We start from the raw sequence: 21,854 nt of genomic DNA, 5'->3' as shown, positions 1-21,854 counted from the left end.
GCAACAGTGTGATAAGGAAAATGTGATGTTACGCAATATATAGAATATAGTTTAGATCTAACAAATAGATTTTAAAAATGGTCAGTTTGTTTTCTCATTAATGAAAATTGTATTGCAGCTGTGGAATTGCAAGTCATGTTGTGTGGGATAATCAATATAAATAATTATTGTCCGCCTGCAGGAAGAGAAAAGAAGAATGAGAGAAGAGAGAGAAAAGCGAAGGATGGAGGCAGCAGAGAAACGTCAGAAAGTCCTTAGTATTTCAGGTAGTGAAATGGAGGATCCATTCATTCCCCTTAGTCCCAAGAGCCCAACATTTAAGGTAAGGATTTCTGATGGGCATTGAAATTATATATTGTGCATTTTGTTTCACTTTGGCACTGTGTGGGCAATGTCAGAGGTATATAGCGCTTGCTTTGCAATGCAATGCTTTCAGGTGTCTATGCAGGAGAGATTATATCACTGTGACGTGGCATTAAAACAGTATTTGGGTAAAAAGCACAGTTCGGAGACTGTAACCTGCATCATTCTTGGCTCACATTTATATTGTATGAACACTAACCTTATAAGCACATGGAAATAATTCACACTGTAAGTATCTCTCTAGGAAAGAATACATATTCTGTTGCTGTGCAATGATATTTGCAGCATAAAAGTTGCGCTTGCCCGTGTGGAGCCGAGCTCGATGAGTGAGATGACTTTATTATATTTTTGCCGGGGTGATTTGATAAGACAAGGAACTGTCCATCTGGACAAGTCACCAGAGAGTTCCCTGACCTATGGAGCTGTGCTCCAGTGTTAGTCAGTGTCTCTTGGAGAATTGGGGTGAGCATTGAAGAGAGTAAAAAAGAAATTAGCAAAATTAGTAGAACAAGATCAGCAATAACCTATATCTGTTGTATTACTTTTACTTTAGTAAAATGTTCAGTGTAAATTATCATTTTTCTGTATGGTGAAACTATAGTGTCGTGTGCTCATTGCATCTGCAGACCTGATTGTCGTTTGAATTTCTCTCTCGTTTTGGTTTTGCTATTAATTCTTTCCTGTTAAGTTGCACTGCGTATGCATGATATTTGGCTGTGAATGTGCATCATGCCTATAGCTTTTCTTCTGTGCACACATTCAGATAAAGGCTGAGCATCTTCACTTTTTAATAGCTGCAGTAAACTTTTGTGACAGATTGAAAACCACTGAGAGGAGCTTGGAAACAGAATTTATATTCAAGAATTCATTTCTGAAAGATACAGCTCAGATGCTGTTAAATAATTTGAAGTCCACAGCACGATGAGCTATGTATCCTAATCTCCGAATTGAATGTAAGCATGACCGCAAAGCCTTCTAATTCTCCCAATCTAGGCCCAAAGATTAAGCATATCCCCTGGATAAAGTGCTGGAGCTGCATCCACACATACATGTAAATCAATGCAGTCCCTAAATGACAGGTAGACAAATGTATGGGAAAATTCTCACGGAGGTGGGTTGGGGGGTGGGTGGGGTAGGAAAGTGGAAAATTACAAGACAAAGGAGACTTTAACTTTTGAAGATCAATTAAAGCAGACTGTCTCTGTTTATGGAGTCCACTTTTCTGATCAACTTGTTCTGCTTGTAAACATGTGAGATAATCAAAATGTCAGCATCAGTGGTCAGCCAACCCCCCTTTTAAAGGCTGTCCAATGCAATCAGAATGTTTTTTTATACTCTTGATTTGCATCAGCCCTTCCTGACCATCTGGGAAAGCAATTAAGTTTGACAATAACCAGCACTGGCTGATGTTTAACACCACAGGATGAGATAATTCTGGCACAATCAACATAATATGTCAACAATAATGATTGTAAAATGCATTAATTCTTCCTTTTTCTTTCATCACACGGCAGAGTGGTTACTCATAATTAACCCACAAAGGAAAATGGCAGAGAAGTTTATATTCGCGGAGAGTTGTTGTCTTGGGGAGAAAATAGGGGCAGGGAAAAACAGGGTCATCACATGGCAAGAGTAAGGGTCCTGTAGGAGTTAGAATGACCAATTGTTGCAGGATACTCTTGTATCTGATTGTGTTCTTTGCCCCCAACGACAGATTAGAATGCGTTTTTGACATTCTCTTTTCCCACAGCCCTACAGCAACATGTGATAACAAAAAGAAAACACTCACATGCTCATAGTTTTGAAACAGTCAGTGAAATTGGGTTTGATTTGCCATGTTTTTTAACACAACGCTAGCTTCTTGGATACGTGACTCAGTGTGGAGCCACCAACCTGCTAGTATGACATTTGAAGTTCACTGAAAGGTAGAAGGAAGTTTAAACTCTAGAAATTAAAACATGCTAGAGTGTACAAATTTATGAATCAAGTAGCGTATTGTACCTTTGTTTTCCCCATTCATGGAACTGGGCATCACTGACTAGTCAGCTTTTGTTTCCCATCTTCAGTTGCCCTTGAGAATGTGATGGTGAGCTAGCTTCTTGCACTGTTATAGTCCATGTGCTGTAGGTAAACCCGATGCCTGTGGGGAGGGAATTTCAGGATGTTGACTCAGCGACAGCGAAGGAATAGTAGAAAATCAGGATGGTGAGAACTTGGAGGGGAACTTTCAGGTGGTGGTATTCCCATGTACATGCTGGCCTTGTCCTTCCCTGTGGAAGTGATCCTGCGTTTAGTAGGTGTTGTCTGAGGGTCTTTGGTGAATTTTTGCAGTGTATCTTGTGGACAGTACTGTTACTATTGAGCGTCAATGGTGGAAGGAATGGATGTTTGTAGATGTAAAGCCAATCAGGCTGGCTGCTTTGATCTGGATGGTGTTGAACTTTGTGAGTGTTGTTGGGGTTGAATGCATCCAGGCAAGTGGGGAGTATTCCATCACATTCCAGACTTTTGTGTCTTGTAGGTAATGAACAGGCTTTGGGAATCAGAAGGTGAGTTACTCACTGCCGTATTGTAGTCAATGGTAGCACCTAGGATGTTGATAGTGGGGTAATTCAGTAATGGTAACATTGTTGAATGGCAAGGAGCAGTGATTTGATTGCTTCTTATTGGAGATGGTCATTGTCTGGCATTTGTCAGCACATGCCTGGAAATTGTCCCGATCCTGTTGAATTTGAATACAGACTTCTTCCATATCTGAAGAGTCATGAATAGTGCTGAACATTGTGCAATCATCAGCAAACATCCCCACTCTTGATCTTATGATGGAGGGAAGATCATTGATGAAGCAGCTAAAGATGGTCTGGCCTAGGACATGACACTCCGGAATTCCTGCAGAGACGTTGTGGATATGAGATGACTAACCTCCAGAAATCACAAGCATCTTCCTATGTGCCAGGTCTGACTTGAACCCGTGGAGAGTTTGCCCCCTTTACTCATTGATTCCAGTTTTGTTAAAGATCCTATACTTGGTCAAATTTGGCCTTGATGTCACTCTCTTCTCACCTCACCTCTGGAATTCAGCTCTTCTATCCATGTTTGACCCAAGACTGTAATGAGGTCAGTAGCTGAGTGGCCCTGGCAGAACATAATTTGGGCGTCACTGATAAGGTTATTGCTGAGCCAATGCTGCTAGATAGCACTGTTGATGACACCTTCCATCACTTTACTGATCTTGGAGAGTTGACTAATGGGGTGGTAATTGGCTGGATTGGATTTGTCCTATTTTTTACGTACAGGATATACCTGGGCAATTTTCCATGTTGTTGGATAGATGCCAGTGTTGTAACTGTACTGGAAGTGCTTGGCTAGGAGAGAGGCAAGTTCTGGAGCACAAGTTTTCAGTGTTCTGGAGCACAAGTTTTTTTAGACTAGATTACGTTCCCTACAGCATGGAAACAGGCCCTTTGGCCCAACAAGTCCACACCGACCCTCTGAAGAGTAACCCACCCAGACCCATTTCCCTCTGACTAATGCACCTAACACTATGGGCAATTTATCATGGCCAATTCACCTGACTTGCACATTTTTGGACCGTGGGAGGAAACCGGAGCACCTGGAGGAAACCCACGCAGACACAGGGAGAATGTGCAAACTCCACACAGTCACCCAAGGCTGAAATCGAACCTGGGACCCTGGCGCTGTGTGGCAGCAGTGCCAATCACTGAGCCACCGTGCCGCCCAGGATCCGTAGCCTTTGCAGTATCTAATGCTTCCAAAGGTTCTTGATATCACATGGAGTGCATCAAAGTGGCTGAAGTGTAATGCAGGGGACCATTGGATGAGGCTGAGATGGACCTTCCACTCGGCGCTTCTGGCTGTGAAAGTTTCAGTCTGTTGCACTGAAGTGCTGAGCTCTTCCATCATTGAGTATGGAAATATGGAGTATTGAGATATATATTATCTGGTGAGTTGCTTGGTTGACCACCATCATTCATGACTGGATGTGGTAGGTCTGAAGAATCTTGTAGATGTCAGATAGATGAACTTGAGTAAGGCATTTGATAAAGTTCCCCGTGGTAGGCTGATGAAGGTGAAGTCGCATGGGGTCCAGGGTGTTTTAGCTAGATGGATAGAGAACTGGTTGGGCAACAGTAGACCGGGTAGTAGTGGAAGAGTGCTTCTCAAAATGGAGACCTGTGACCAGTGGTGTCCCACAGGGATCTGTGCTGGGGCCAATTGTTTACAATGTACATAAATGATTTTGAGGAAGGTGTAGGTTGCCTCATTAGCAAGTTTGCAGATGACACCAAGGTTGGTGCAGTGGCAGATAGTGAATGGATTGTCAGAGAATACAGCAGATTACAGATAGATTGGAGAACTGGGCAGAGAAATGGCAGATGGATTTCAATCTGGGCAAATGCAAAGTGATACATTTTGGAAGATACAATTCAAAAGCAAACTATACTGTGGTGGCACCATGGTTAGCATTGTTGCCTCACAGCGCCAGAGACCCAGGTTCAATTCCTGCCTCAGGCGACTGACTGACTTTGTGGAGTTTGCACATTCTCCCCGTGTCTGTGTGGGTTTCCTCCGGGTGCTCTGGTTTCCTCCCACAATCCAAAAATGTGCAGGTTAGGTGAATTGGCTATGTTAAATTGCCCATAGTGTTAGTGAAGGGGTAAAATGTAGGGGTTGCGCTTCGGCGGGTCGGTGTGGACTTGTTGGGCCGAAGGGCCTGTTTCCACACTGTAAGTAATCTAATCTATAAATGTGGGCAGCACGGTGGCACAGTGGTTAGCACTGCTGCCTCACAGCGCCAGACACCCGGGTTCAATTCCCGCCTCAGGCGACTGACTTGCACATTCTCCCTGTGTCTGTGTGGGTTTCCTCCAGGTGCTCCTGTTTCCTCCCACAGTCCAAAAATGTGCAAGTTAAGTGAATTGGCCGAGCTAAATTGCCTGTAGTGTTAGATGAAGGGGTAAATGTAGGAGAATGGCGGGTCGGTGTGGACTTGTTGTAACTATATTCTATTCTAATCTAATCTAATCTCTATACAGTAAATGGAAAAGTCCTGGGGAAAATTGTACAGAGAGAACTGGGTGTTCAGGTCCATTGTTCCCTGAAGGTGGCAACGCTGGTCAGTAGAGTGGTTAAGAAGGCATACGGCATGCTTTCCTTCATCGGACGGGATATTAAGTACAAGAGTTGGCAAGTCATGTTACAGTTGTATCGGACTTTGGTTCGGCTACATTTGGAATACTGCGTACAGTTCTGATCGCCATATTACCAAAAGGATGTAGATGCTATGGAGAGGGTGCAGAGGAGGTTCGCCAGGATGTTGCCTGGTATTGAGGATACTGGTCATGAGGAGAGGTTGAGTATATTAGGATTATTTTCATTGGAAAGAAGGGGATTGGGGGGGTAACCTGACTGAGGCCAACAAAATCATGAGAGGTGTAGACAGGGTGGGTAGCAAAAACTTTTTCCCAGAGTAGAGGACTCAATTACTCATGGTCACAAGTTCAAAGTGAGAGGGGAAAAGTTTGGGGGAAGGTTCTTTATGCAGAGGGTGGTGGGTGCCTGGAATGCATTGCAAGCGGAAGTGGTAGGGGTGGGAATAATAGCATTATTTAAGATATATCTAGACAGATAGATGAATGGACAGGGAGCAAAGGGATACAGATGTTTAGAAAATAGGTGGCAGGTTTAGATAGAGGATCTGGCTCGGCGCAGGGGTGGAAGGCCAAAGGGCCTGTTCCTGTGCTGTAATTTTCTTTGTTCTTTGAGTCGTGGGTTGTGGGATCGCTTTTTAATTCTGTCTATCACTTGCTGCTTATGATGTTTGGCATTCAAGTTGTCCTGTTTGGTAGCTTCAGCAGGTTGACACCTCATTTTTAGGTATGCCTGGTGCTGCTCCTGGCATGTCATCCTACACTCTGCATCGAACGAGGGTTGATACCTGGTTTGATGGTAATGGTTGAGTGGGGGATCTACTGGGACATGAGGTTTGCAGATTGTGTTGGAGTACAATTCTGTTGCTGTTGATGTCCCAAAGAGCCTTGTAAATGCCCAGTCTTAAGTTGCTGGATCTGCTTGAAGTCTGTGGCATTTAGCACGGTGATAGCAGCACACAATACAGTGGAGGGTATACTCAATGTGAAGGCGGAACCTTGTCTCTACAAGGACTATTCAGTGGTTTTTCTTAACAATACTGTCATAGGCAAATGGATCTACAGCCTGCACATTGGTAAGGATGAGGCCAAGTATGTTTTTCCCTCTTGTTTGTTCCCTCACCATCCACCACAGATCCAGTCTAGCAGTTATGTCCTTTTGGACCCAACTCGCTCGATCAGTAGTGTAGCTGCCAAACCACTTGGTGGTGGACATTTCAGCCTTCAGTACTTCCTTCAAATGTTGTTAAACATGAGAAGTACTGATTCATCAGCCAAGGGAGGGGAAGGTACATAATAACCAGCAGAAAGTTTCCTTGCCCATTCTTAACCTGAAGCTATGAGACTTCATAGAGTCTACAGAACTGGCTCAAAGGTTGAAGACAGAGGGTGGTGGTGGAGGGTTGTTTTTCAAACTGGACGCCTGTGACCAGTGGAGTGCCACAAGGATCGGTGTTGGGTCCTCTACTTTTTGTCATTTACATAAATGATTTGGATAAATAATTTGGATGCGAGCACAAGAGGTACAGTTAGTAAGTTTGCACATAACACCAAACTTGGAGGTGTAGTGGACAGCAAAGAGGGTTACCTCAGATTACAACAGGATCTGGACCAGATGGGCCAATGGGCTGAGAAGTGGCAGATGGAGTTTAATTCAGATAAATACGAGGTGCTGCATTTTGGGAAAGCAAATCTTAGTAGGACTTATACACTTAATGGTAAGGTCCTAGGGAGTGTTGCTGAACAAAGAGACCTTGGAGTGCAGGTTCATAGCTCCTTGAAAGTGGAGTCGCAGGTAGATAGGATAGTGAAGAAGGCCATTAGGAAGTGGTGGAGGCTAGTACAATTGCAACATTTAAGAGGCATTTGGATGGGTATGTGAATAGGAAGAGTTTGGAAGGATATGGGCAGGGTGCTGGCAGGTGGGACTAGATTGGGTTGGAATATCTGGCCAGCATGGACGAGTTGAACCGAAGGGTCTGTTTCCATGCTGTACATCTCTATGACTCTTTGACTCCCAAGGCAACTCCCTCCCGACTGTATACAACTGTGCCGCCACAATCTGGTCTGTCCTCTTGGTGGGCGAGAGCATATTCAGGGATAGTGATGGTGGTGTCTGGGACATAGTCATATTCATGGAATCATAACTTATCGACAATGTTAGGCTGTTGCTTGATGAGACTGAGGCAGCTCTCCCAATGTTGGCACTAGTCCCCAGGTGTTTGTGAGGAGTACCCTGCAGGGACGACAGGGCTATTTCTGCCGTTGTCTTTCCCAGTGCCTGGGTCGATGTGAGGTGATCCTCTGTTTAGTTATGATTGTAGTTATCATTTATCTACCTGGTTGAAACGCTGTTTTTGGAAGAGGAGAGAAATGAAGAAGAGTGTGTGATATATGTGAAGTACAAGGAGTCATTGTGTGGATGTTCGCCTTGATAGAGAGCAACTTTGCAGGAGGCGGGTTTCCTTTTGGCAATGTTAGGTGCCTTTTAGAAAACATTAGAAGCAAACATCAATGTGCAGGAAAAGTGCTAATTGAAACTGTCAGCAGACTTGTGAAGAGGACCCGTCAAAAGGAGCTATCAAGCTGTCAAAGTGTTTCAAAGTTCTGCCCCCTTAATCTTTGGGAGAAAAATGTAATTACTTGCTATTTTACACTGCCTGTTGAAATAAACCATCAGGGTTTTCATTCCTTGGTTACTGCTGCATGATTGATTCTGCAACCACCTATTATCATACGAGGATGTCTACCATTTCACGGTTTAATTGACAGATACAAGTAGCTATAGAGTCTTTGAAACAGAATTCCCATGCTTGTTGTTAAAAGGAATACTGCATTTGAAATGTTTGTTTTAATGAAGCATTGCATATTTGAAAGAATGTAAGTAAATAATTTTGTGAATGACATTTTTTTTCAATATGCAGTGCACACTTTGAACATCATTGCATAGACCTTCATTTTATCTCTCTGTGGGGTTGGTCTGTGGTGGATATTAGGTGAGTTGACATGGTAGGGGTAAAGGAAAGAAAAATAGGTAGTGAGGGAAATGTTGATCTGAGTTGGCACTGTTGGTATAAGGGCTATAAAGGACCTTTGTGCTGGGTAGTGGGACATAAAATGCCCTGGAGGGTGAGATTGGCTATAGGGAGTGTGGGTGCATGGAATAGGCTGGAAAAATGGAGCATTGGGAATGTCTGAGAGAGTTGAAGGATTGTGAGCGGACTGAAGAGATTTGTATTGTACTTTTTCTTCTAAAATTTTGAATTCCACACTGGAACACTGGGTCAGGCCCTCCACAGTCTACCTCAGCATTCGGCATCTGAGCTCTCAGTCTGGGACACCAGCCCGACTACTTAGTTTCTAATGTAGCCCATGCAGACTGAAAGTCCAATGTCGGGACAGCTATTTTTAGAAGTAGGTTCACGGGTCCTAGATTTTTCTTACCTCTGCAGGCCGACCTGTAAATAAAAATCCAGGCCATTGCATTTTCAAAGTGATCTCCATTTGTGAAGATGGATACCATCATACTTTGTTTCCTGCTTGTGATGAATTAGGATCCTTTCACTTAATAGAATTTGTCTTTAATTTGTGGAATTTGTCAGTATTGTTTAGGCCCACAGTTTAATAGCCTACTTTACAAAAGTGAGGCTTGATGATGCGTGGACTCACTGATAGGCACTTTGGAGTCATCAAATCAATGATGAAATAAACACCCATTTATATTGATGGGTTTTTTGCCTTGTGGAAAAATGTACATGATACAGTATGAACAGTTTTGCTGTTCAGACAAAAGTGTAACCTATCTAACAATTGCTACACAAGGACGCCCTGCAGAAATAATTTGGTTAACTTTCCATTTCTTTCTTGGTCTATGAGAATATTTGCTTGTATCTTTCCAGTAGTTCGGATGATGGAGGTCAGGAAGTCAACATGTTTGACTTAACAGATAAGATTTGCACAGAATCTGTCATAGAGGTCAATTTAGTAGACTACCAGGTTAAATTTTGCCCCTCTCTGACCTTTTCTAGTCTGACTCTACCATGAAGGTTTTACTTCTGTTTGAATTAAATATTGTAGGTTGGTAGGTTTTCCAATTTGGTTAGGTTGGGTCTGATGACCTCATCCAAAATTATAAAATGTTGCAATGGTGTTTTACCTACAAGTGACAGTTAGAAAATCAGTGCTTCCTTTCAATAACATAGTTTAGCCCTTTTAGCTCAAGTGCTTTCAGCTCAATTTAACAATGTTCCGGATGTGCTTTGCCGTATTTCAGTGCGCAGCTTGAACAAATAAAAGTTACATTTCAGTTTGAGGGCTGTGTTCCTGTTTTAAGGAAGAGATTGTTTGCTTTGTGGGTTGCCTGGACAGCAGGGAGCACCTGTTTCCTGCTTCCTGACTCCACTTTCCATTCACCATATGGACAAAGTCATTTGCACAAATAGTCGATTTCCTCAGTTGTCATACCTAAAGTCCTGTAACATGACACTGCAGATAATATAATGTATTGAATCGAACATTCAAGTACCTGTACTTCTTTAAAAAAAACTTTATAAATAGTTAATTGATTATTCTTTGCAATAATGAACACTGCAGCTGTCTGTATAAGCCCTCCATCAGTATTCCTTCAAGATATCTGGTACAGTGGTTCCCCTTATTTCGTCTGAGTGAATTGGATTTCCTGTACACAGCACAGTAAGATTAGGTGGGAGGGTTGTACCTAGGAATGTAGCGGGTAAATATGCTGAGGTACAGATGAATGGCACACCGGAATGGAGTGGCTAAATCTTGTTCTGTATGTCTGTGCTTGATTTTTCTGGAATGCATTTAATTAATGTGAAAAATCATAATTTCTTTTTAAGGGTTGACATTGAATCCTATTCAATTTCCTTTACCTATATTCTGAGTGCAGATCAACCAACAGGCCATGCCACAGAGCAAACAATTTTTACTTTTACTCCCTGGGCATTGTCATGTCTGGAACGTCATAAAAATTACTTCCCGTTTAATGGGTGCAGATTCATTTTTAAATCATTAACACTGCAAATTCACTGGGTATGAGTTTTCTGATCTCTGTCTGATCACCTGCTATTGTTTAACATAAGGTGCAGAAATAAAGTAAAGAAGGGGAAAATCAGTCAATGTTGTTATTCCAATTACTATCCAGTGATTTTGTTGAAAGTGGTTTGTTATCAAGTAAGGATTTTGTTCTCACGCCATCAATGGTGAAATCCATTACTGATACCAACCATATATACCAGTGAAGAATACTGGACAAAGTATACCAGGGTGATCGCTTCATTGAAACAGTAGCCTTCATTGTAACTGAGACCAGGATTGTTATAGGCAGCGTGATATTCAAGACAAATGATGAGCATATGTGCTAAGATCGAGAGAGATTTTGAATCCCAGGTATCTTTTTGTTGAGTTAAGATTGAACTCCTGAATCACGCATGTCTGGAGCCCAGCCTGCCTGTTCAAAATACCTACTGCAAATGTAAAATGATCTAATGGTGAGCATCCTTGATATCTAGTTTTTTAAAAAAATTATAGTTACTCAAGATCAGGGCTCTCCATTTTACTCCTACTTCTGTTTCTTTCATCATCCGCTTTCCAACAGAATTAGCAATGTCAAAATCAGTAGCAGAGAGTTGCACTATCAATGAGTAGAAAATGAATTGGTAAAAATGTTGTATCTTAATGTTATATAGAATATTAGAATCAATATACAGGATCAGGAAGGATAATTGTGACTTATAAGGTCAGTTCCAATTAACTGAGTACATTTTTGTCCCTCCAGTTTCACTGTTTTGTAAAAGTTAACATTAGCAAACAAACTGCAGAAGATGGGTCATGTTTTTTTCAGCAGTTTACACTTGTTTTAGGCTATGACTAAAGAAAAAGAAAATGAAACATAACATTTTATGAAAAATAAATCTGCAAAAGACGGGGACACACCATCAAATTCTCATTGATAGTTGTCAATCCTTTATCTGTATATGAGCTGGTGAGATTACCATGTCTGTGATTGAAATGGAAAGCACTGACAGCTTGCTGCTGCACACAGCAGCAATCTGCATAGTATCAGTTGTAGCATTAGCTTAAGGTACAAGATTATCTGAGCAGGTCAGTGTACACAAAGCAATTTTCAGGCTGGAAATCAACTCCGTCTGCAAATAATTAACCTTTTTTTAAAAAAAATTTTTTTTTGTTCGAAGAAGAATTAATGAGTGCACCATTGAAGTTACTGGACTGAAGCATTTTGTACAATCTAATGTGTAAGGAGGGATTTTACTCACATGGATGACTAAACGACAACAAAATGACTCGATTGCAAAGAAAATACCAAGCAAAGTACAAGTATCAAAATGGCTCCTAAGCACAAGTACATTCCAATGTTAGTCCTATGGATTGATTAGCGATTGACTAGTCAGTGGCTCATTTTGCTTGATAAGGATTGATGGAAATTAGGGACAATTTTTTGCTATCAGGAATTTTTAATTAATAACTTATGACACAATATCTCCCTTCCAGTCACTTGGTGTGGATGAACAAGTGAGCTGGCTCTGGGCAGAGACTACTTCCATTGTGCTGTTATACACAGCCACAGCCAAGGACAATGATACAGTCTTAGCCGTTTAGACTTGTGTTGATAGAAGAAAAATTCTTAAACAAAGTAAAAATGAGATTCTGCATTCTATACACAAGGTATTGAATATTAAAAATGAGGAGGTGATATTGAATTTGTGCAAGACTTTGCTAAGGCTACATATGAGAACATTGACTGTAATTTTAGCCATCCGATAGGAGGACGGCACTCATGCCAAGAGTGAGCAATCGCCAAGTACAAAACGCTGGCAAGAAACATTTCCTTCAGAGAATTTTAATGAGGGGTCTGTTGGATGTTTTTGAAATTACGATATCTTTGACAGAGTGAACAATTTCAACCAGTTGAAAAATTAATAACAAGAGGATTAAATTCTGTATTTCTCAATTTTGCAGAAGTCAAAAGAACTTGGGCTATTCAATGACATAAATGTGAAAAAGGTAAATCATAAAGAGAATTAACAGGCCGACTTCAATCATCCATGGGATGTGGCTAGCTAGGTAGTACACATTGCTGCTCCTCAGTGTTAATGTGGAAGGAAGTTGATGTGGTGTCAATCAAGGGGTTGCTTTATTATGAATGATGTCAAGCTTCAAGTATTGTTGGAGCTGTATCCATCGGGACAAGTGGGAAGTATTCCATCACATTCCTGACTTGTGTCTTGTGGATGGTGGGAAGGTGAAGTTACTTACTTTAGACATCCTAGTCTCTGACCATCATTTGAAATCACAATATTTATTTGGCTAGTCCAATTCATTTTCTGGTAACCCTTCAGGATGTTGATAGTGGGAGTGTCATTAGTAAAGTGGTAAAGTTATTTAATGTCAAGGGATGATAGTCAAATTCTGTCCATTGGAGATAATTATTTCTTGGTACAAGTGGTATGAATGTTAGTTACTACCTGTCAGCCTAGATAGTGTCCCAGTTTTGCTGCATTTGGACTGTCACTATCTTGAGGAGTCATGAGCAGTGCTGAACCCCTTCACTTCTGACAGTATGACGGAGGGAAAGTTGTGATGAAGCAGTTGAAAGGGTTTGGGCCTAGGACGCGAGGCCGGGGAGCTCCTGCAGAGCTGTTCTGGATCTGAGATAACTGAACTTCAACAACCCTAACAGTTTTCTTCTGAGCCAGGTATGACTCCGACAAGCAGAGTTTTCTCCTGATGCCCATTGATTCAAATGTTGCTAGGTCCCTTGATGTCCCCTTGATATTTACTCTGATCAGTTATTCTGTCTCTGAACCACTTGAACACCTTGATTAAATTCAAGGTTAATTGTACATATAATCCAATGGATTTGTTGAGAGGTGAGAGCAAGGACTAGAGGGCTGCTGGTTAAGTGAGTGAAACTGTTTTATTTGGGTAGCAGCTGAACCTGCAACACTACACGTGTAGTGTCTCCCACCCACCCTCCTCCTCTAACCAAAAAAAAGGAACTCTTTGGTGAGTTGATCAGGTAAGGTTTTTCTATTTCTTTTTTATTGAGTGATTTGGTGAAAACTTTCCCTTTTCTTTTACCTAAGCTAAGATTAAACTTAAATTTAAAGTTAAAAATGGCAGGAGATCTCAGACCTATGTTATGCTCCTCTTGCTCAATGTGGGAGCTCAGGGATACAGCTGATGTCCCTGCCTCCTGCACATGCAGGAGGTGTGTCCAGTTGCAGCTCTTGTTTGACTGCATGATGGCTCTGGAGCTGCAGATGGATTCACTTTGGAGCATCCGCGATGTTGAGGGGCACGTGGATAGCACATTTAGTAAATTGGTCATGCCGCAGCTTAAGATTGCTGAAGGAGAAAGGGAATAGGTGACCAAAAGGCAGAGAAAGAGCAGGAAGGCAAGGCAGGCATCACCTGCAACCATCTGCCTCCAAAACAAGGGGGAGATGGCTCACCAGGGGGAAGGCAGCAGTAGCCAAGTTCATGCCCCCTGGCCTTCTGCTTTACAGAAGGGCGGGAAAAAGTGGAAGGGCTATAGTCATAGGGGATTCCATTATAAGGGGTGTAGATAGGCAGTTCTGTGGTCGAAAACGAGACTCCCGAATGGTATGTTGCCTCTCAGCTGCATGGGTCAGGAGTGCCTCGGATCGGCTACAGAACATTCTCAAGGGGAAGGATGAACAACCAGTTGTCATGGTGCATATAGACACAAACGATATAGGTAAGAAAATGGAATGAGGTCCTACAAGCAGAATTTAGGAAGTTAGGACCCAAATTAAAAAGTAGGACCTCAGAGATCGTAATCATAGGATTGCTACTAGTGCTACATGCTAGTCAGAGTAGGAATGATAGAATAATCAGGATGAATGTGTGGCTTGAGAGATGGTCCAGGAGAGAGGGGTTCAGATTTTTGGGACATTGGGACTGGTTCTGGGGGAGGTGAGACCATTACAAGTTGGACAGTTTCCACCTGGGCCAGACTGGAACCAATATCCTTGGGGGTGATTTTGCTACCACTGTTGGGGAGGGTTTAAATTAATATCGCAGGGGTTTGGGAACCAAATGAGGTTAGAGGACAGTTAGGAAGCAGTAACTAAAGCCTATAAGGAACTAGATAATGAAGTCAGCGAGACTAAGGGGAAGAAGAGGCATGGAGCAGATGATGAATGCAAAAGGATTGATGGTCTGAGGTGCATTTGTTTTAATGCTTGAAGTGTAGTAGGTAAGGCAGCTGAACTTAGGACTTGGATTAGTACCTGGGAGCATGATGTTATTGCTATTACTGAGAATTGGTTGAGGGAAAGGCATGATTGGTAGTTAAACATCCCAGGATATCAATGGTTCAGGCGAGACAGAGTGGGAGGCAAAGCGGTGGAGGAGTTGCATTACTGGTCAAGTAAGATATCATAGTTGTTCTGAAGGAAGGCACAATGAAAGACTTGAGCAGTGAGGCAACATGGGCAGAGCTCAGAAACAGGAAGGATGCGGTAACAATGTTGGGGCTGTACTACAGCACCACCACCGCCCCCCCCCCCCCCCCCCCCCCCCCAACACCAAACTTGAGATACATGCGTACAGTTCTGGTCACCGCATTACGAAAAGACTGTGGATGCTTTGGAGAGGGTGCAGAGGAGGTTCACCAGGATATTGCCTAGTATGGCGGGTGCTAGCTATGAAGAGAGGTTGAATTGATTGGGATTATTTTCATTAGAAAGACTGAGGTTGAGGGGAGGGGGGGGGGGGGGGGGTGGGGGGGGAGGTGACCTGATTGAGGTCTACAAAATAGTGAGAGGTACAGACAGGGTGGATAGCAAGAAGCTTTTTCCCACAATGCAGAACTCAATTACTAGGGATCACAAATTCACATTCGAGGGAAAGGTTTAGGGGAGATATGCGTAGAAAGCTCTTTGCACAGAGGGTGATGGGGGCCGTGAACGCTTTGCCAGCAGACGTGGTAGGGGTGGGAACAATAACGTCATTTAAGATGTATTTTGACAGATATATGAATGGGTAGCGAGCAAAGGTACAAATCCTTAGAAAATAGTCGACCGGTTTAGAAAGGCACAGGTTTGGAGGGCCGAAGGGCCTGTTCCTGTGCTGTAATTTTCATTGTTCTTTGAGTTGCTTAATTTGGTCTCAGCATGCAACTCATTTCTATGATTTTATACATAACATTCATTTATTGCTTCAGGGAGGAACAAATAGTAGTGCAAGAAAACCTAAGGTCATTTTAACATACAAGACGTACCAGATATCGTAAAGCAATGATGGAATACCAGGTATCTTCTCATTCCAAAGGATACCTTAAAGTAAAATCACAGCACAAAATAGACCTGCATTTCTCCAGATCATTATTTGCTTGATATTATGGTTTCATTAGAACTCCTTTCTTCAAGAAAGACAAATGATAACAAAATGACTCTGGCCTTGACAAATTGTGAAACAGGATGTTGTGAAGTTATGATTACTCCTGTTACAGCTTTCGGATAGGATTTCAACAAGACCCAGATTTCAGCCTGTATGCAGTCTTTTGGAGTGAGCATGTAGTTTGGTCCTATGTCTTATGTCCAATCAGAAGCAGCAAAAGAAACCATCTTGCTTTGTGGTGCACTGGCTTCTGTTTGATAAATTATTCCTATTTCCTATGGAGAGAAGGCAGGGGAAACACAGTATCACAGGAACCCAAAGCAAACAGAGATTTTATTGATACTAATGGCAAAACTTTGTTCTTTTTTTAAAAAATAATTTCCTGCCTGACAGTGAGCTTGTTGGACAACTTGTTGGGCTCAGGGTGCGAGGCGACACCAGGTTGTGCAGCGAAAACCTGGTGATTTGCAAAGGAAAGACCGGCAGGACTTGAGTTGAGGACGTGGAGGAGAGGTTTCACGATAAACTTGAGTTTGGATGTTGAGATCAGGTCTTGAATTTCTTCAAGGAAGAGTTATATAGATTTTTAGCAAGTAAGAGATTCGAGGGTTTTAGAGGGTATGGAATAAGGGTGTAAGGGTCCCAAAGGTTAACGCTTTAAGCACTGCCCAATATGATGATGTCACTTATACATGGATGGATCTGGATCTGCTCATCAGCTTTGCATCTGGAAGAAGTAACACTTGAAATAGAGGTCTCCTTCATGTTCTCACAGCAATGTCTACCACACCAATTTGCTATCGTGCAATACACTACATTTTGTTTAAGATGAGAACCTCTTCTCATTAAACAGCCAAGTGGTATTCCTTGACTGTACTGGACCATGCAGGCCCTGTGGATCACTACCAGGAAAGAGAATGGTGGCAACAAATTAGCAAATGGATCTTACAACACTATGGTAAGGGTTAATATTACAACAGTGGACATTCAGGAAAGTGGAGCCCAGATCAACCACTACTGAATGAAAGAACCAGTTTGAAGTGTGTAATGGTCTTCTCCTGCTCCTAAGTCCTACATGCTTATGTTTACAAATGTCTGTAGCTCATTGAGTGAGCAAGGAATTTGGGCAAAGAAGGATGACTGAAATAGGCAGAATGGAGGCTGAATATTTACTCCTCATACCTGTGTAGTGTTGGAAAGTGGACGGGCATCAATTTTGGAGAGCACTTGTCCTGCCCAAGAAGGAGCTTGTTATTAATAATCTCAGTGTATGTAGCAAGAGTTCATGGTCTGGGGGTTGAAAACAGAAACTGAGGAGTATATCATCTACTTCTCTGTCCTCTCCCCATTTACAAGGTGGATTGCTGGAATTCAGCCAAGAAGGAAGCAAGCTGATTTATGGCAAAAGCGAGGTGGAAATAAATTAGGCAGGAGCAAAAGAATCACTAACCTGATGGAAACAAATTCAAGGTTTATTGAGCCTAGCCATAACACCTTTTTAGCACCTTGTTCAGTCCAGACGTGCCGATGTAACCATGTGTTGGAGGTTTTCTGCTCATCGAGCACTGTATCAGCTGCGGGCATGTAGGGTTTTGAGGTTTCTTTAGTTGCTGTAAAATATAGTAACATGTGGCTGTATGATGTACCAGCTGAGAATCATTCATTAAAGGAATGAAAAAAGTAACTGGCAACACATCAGTTGCTCAGTGATGACCGTTTGCAGCAAACCCAACCACCAGTTAAGTAACTTGTGTTATTCAGTTAGTTATTGCCTTTTTTTTCATTGCAATATTTTTGAGTAAATTTCTTCTATTATTCTGTCATTTAGTTCCCTATCTTTTACTTGCTGCAGTGGCACCTGTGTAGTGTAGAGTTTGGTGCGTGTCCTTTTTTTAGGATGCTGCCAAAACGCTTAGTTAACTGCTTTGAAAATGTCAGAGGTCATTCATGCATGACTCAAAACTTTAATCTCCTTTCTGTTTGACCGCAAAATGCTGCAGTTTTCACCCAAGCCTCCTATCTCAACATGACTCAAATGAGGAACTGAGCAGTTTGGTATTCAAAATTTTATCCAACTGCATACTGACAAGACAGTCCTGCTACCCCACCCATACCGTGTTTAGCATCCGTTTAAATGAGTCATGATTTGACATCATCATCATCTGATTTACAGAATGCTCTGTAATCTGTACTTGTTTCATGGGCTGAGGATTTAAAAAGAGTCGCAAAAAAAAACCCATCCTTTCTAACCAGTGTCTGTGAAGATTTACCCAGCTTTGGCTGAATGCAGTCAGGCAAAAAAATACTTATCTTTGATTTTGCAAGTACCTGTTTAAAAGATGCTCAAATACATAAAGCATGACAATGTTCAGGCACCCCAGTGAAAATTGTCTAAGTTTGAAAGAGACAGTCCTGTCAGCTGATGGTTATTCCAAGTTGCCATGTCTCTGTGTTTTTCCAGCTCACAAAGGACATAAGCAATTATAATACTGAATTCTCTGTGATGAGGCTCTTGTAACTCTTTGCCAATAATACTAACCAAACTTGTTCTTTGGGCTGGTGGCTATTTTTCTACCTTTTTTGTCATGGCCTTCCTATCTCCTATTGCCTGTGTCTGTAATTTCAGAATGAGTATGACGAGGGGATGACGCCAGAAACAACTTGCTTGGTGAGTCAATCAAATGCACTAAATATGAATGAAGCACTAGACCAACAATTCTGCTTAACCTCTTCTGTAATTACTTCATTTCTTCTCCCCAAATTGCTCAAAGTTTCAATGAACACGTAGTGGGTGAAAGAAATGGTCTTAATCTGCCAATGATGCCTTTGCCATCATCTATATAAATACCATTCATCATCTTGAACCAATCTACTAAATAGCACTAGTAGATAATTACTTTGTAATCTCAATAAATCAGCTAATCTTTGAGTGGCAGCTAACTAAATTGACTAAATTTCCAAGGCTGATATGGTTCATTTCATACTTGCTTCGGTTATACTGAGTGTGATTCCCTGATATCCTCCACAGTTCTGACTCCGAACAGTTAAATCAACACAATGTAAGTGGTTACTAGGACATTTCTGGCCCACAGCACTCAATTAACTCAGCATATCATTGTCTGATATATTTTTCTTTCTTAGTGCAAAGGTGCCTTGCTATTGCACTGTTGGCTCAGACCAATGCACTTAGTGCAGATCAGAAATCAGACCCTAGAATTTTGTGTTCTTTTGTGACCATGTTTTACTCAGCTTCTGACCAACAGCAATCTATCTCCAAATTCCAACTGCAGGTACTTAATGGAACACCTCAAAAGACAGGAAGGTTCAACTAGCCTGGCATTAATCATTGCTTGGTGTATAATGCTTAAGTATCCTGGTGAAATAATGTTCAAATTCCGACAAAAGTTCCTGTCCCATCTTGCATGAATTTACTTTTGTTTTCTCGTCATGTTTCTGATGCCAGCTCTTGATGTGGCTATGTCAACAGTTAGAGTTCCTAAATGCTGTACTGCACCTCTGCAGCATTCAATTTACTTATTTTTTAATGCAGCATTTTAATTTTTATCTCCACAAGACCAATTGCACCATTTAAATGAATATTTTGAATCTGTCAATTTCCCCAGATTATTTTGTGGTTTAACTTTATTCAAGTACCCAGACATCTTGCATGCCATTTGTGCTGGTTGCAGTGCTCAAATCCCACAATGTTACCTCCTGGAACAGTCCTGCAGAAATGGACAAAAATAGACCAGGAACAATAAGAAGTTTTAGTAGATTTAATTCCCTGGGCCAATCACTTGGTCTCCACCAGTCTCCTGCCTGATTTGGTGGAAAGCTGTGGTACGCAGGATGGAGGACAATTTTAGGAAACCAGAGGTCACAATCACAGGCCAGAAATGGTCAATCAGGTGACAGATTTGTACGGGACGTAGTGGGATGGTCGGGTGGGGAAGACCGATTTGCATATTTAAATATGGAAATTGTTAGTTTCTGGGGAAATCCCACTCATCGGCTGCAAGTTAAGATTGTAACCTACAAAATCAGGAAGTTTGTTTTTTAATTACCCATCACTAATACATGACGTATCTGCATTTTTCCATCCAGAGACTTGTTTAATGATGGTGTTAAGAAAGTTGGCCTCATCATTTTACATTCTTTTAAAATTTAAATCATTAAGATTACTCAGTTAAAATATCTTTTACATTGTTTTTGTTTAATTTTATAACCGTTTAACAAACTATATGAAGACCTTGAACCACTGACTGAGTTCTGGACAGAAGGTAATGACTCTGACCTTGGGAGGAAGCTGGCTGAGTTGACAGTGTAGCACAATTGCTAAAGCACCCCCGACTTAGCACCAACAGTGTTTTAGTTCAACTCCTTTGTAACTGGTTAGATCAAATAAATTATTTGTTCCTTCATCTGATACTAAAATTAGCACTTAAGCCTTTAATTACAGTCTTCCACATTGCAAAAAACAAAGCAAACCTATCTTGTATTGTAAGGAAGCAGACTGCAGCTTTTGTCATTAAAAATGGTTCCCAATGTTTATGTTTATTTGGCAGAAAAGCTTATGCTTTTTATCTGAAAAAAAGCTTCGACAAGCAACATATGCTGGTTGCTAGTATTCCGTTAAAATACATTCCAACAAATAGCTTCTAATGCTGTGGATATAATTTATTTATGGACAATTTGACACTTTTGCAAAACCTTATAATTTGTCACTTAATTCACTCTGAGACTTTCTCTTTCTTCTCTTGCGTCATCTTGTTTAATGACATTAGGTTGAATTCAGCTAGAGGGATATCCATGGTAACAGCAAATGAGTACCATAATCTGATTCACAGGATGAAAAGCCTTGGCTTAAGTCAAAGTTGGCAAGAAAGCTTGTGTTGCATTTAAACTGAGACAAAACTCTGCTGTCTTTCTGCTTTCCAGATTAGTGAAAGAACAGAATCATTGAACCGCTCGCTGAAGAAGAGGTGAGAAAAGTTGCTGCAGCAACGCTGTTCCTCAGATCATCCTGTTTATCCACAATTTAATTTGCCTTCACTCTCTCAGCTCTTGTTTCGCAGCTAATCCTCCAGTGCTTCTTCCTGCTCGGATATTCCACCGGATCTGATCTCTGACAAGGTCATTGGCAATCACTTGCTTGGATCCTTCACAACCTAATTTTCCTTTGCATGCTATAATTTTCACATCCATCTGTTTAACTGGAAAATACACATCTCCTACAGTACCCCAGTTGATCAAACTTTGATCCTTTGTTTACCTAGGTACCCTGCAATTGCTAACTCGTTCTCTTTCCCTCACCTTTAATGCACTTGCCTCTACCCATCAGGATCATTCCACTGACAAAGTTACAAGTTTGCTCTGTCAAGCCTGAGGCAGTGGGGGCAAAACCTTGAATAACCCTACATGAAAATGACTTGTTCATCTGTTGATGTGATTGACTACCCCACGTCAGCTCGACCAAGCCTTGTTCTCTTCCAGTATTACTGGCCATGCTCTAGAATCATTCCAGCATAAAAATAATGCAATTATGTCTTGTCATCTATGTCCAACTGCTGCTTAACATACCCTCTCCTGCCTCCACTACACTCTTCTCCGATCATGTATTTATTTTGTCAATCAAGAAGTCAGATATTGTGCAACATCTCCTGCTTCTCTGTCCTTCTTTCATAGCAAGCCAAATTGTCTGCATCTCCTCTCAGCTCTAGACCTTTACATTTTTCTCTCATTTCTATCCCTGTTTCCCCCTTAACAATCTTTTAGAGACTCAGTTAACCTATAAGAGAGTCTTCCTATTCTCTCAAATCCATTTCCATTAACCTCATGATTAACCAACTTTCTTTGTGCACAATTATCCTTTCTTCCCTGAGTTGACCTCTTTATTTCTGTAATTATATCTTA

General features: G+C 41.5%; 1 protein-coding gene across 2 annotated transcripts in view; it reads left to right on the top strand.

Annotated features, from left to right (window-relative positions):
• The window catches only part of LOC140493595 (uncharacterized), a 334,841-nt gene that overhangs the window by 263,034 nt on the left and 49,953 nt on the right, over window positions 1–21,854 (top strand). For both annotated transcript variants that reach the window (XM_072592212.1, XM_072592213.1), the window contains exons 6-8: window positions 182–322; window positions 18,568–18,609; window positions 20,880–20,923. In XM_072592212.1, the coding sequence (XP_072448313.1) occupies window positions 182–322; window positions 18,568–18,609; window positions 20,880–20,923 (227 nt within the window). The remainder of the gene's footprint in view (window positions 1–181; window positions 323–18,567; window positions 18,610–20,879; window positions 20,924–21,854) is intronic.

Source organism: Chiloscyllium punctatum, chromosome 22 (assembly GCF_047496795.1).
Source record: "Chiloscyllium punctatum isolate Juve2018m chromosome 22, sChiPun1.3, whole genome shotgun sequence".
Classification (NCBI taxonomy): Eukaryota; Metazoa; Chordata; class Chondrichthyes; order Orectolobiformes; family Hemiscylliidae; genus Chiloscyllium; species Chiloscyllium punctatum.
This window is presented reverse-complemented; position numbering and strand designations above follow the sequence as displayed.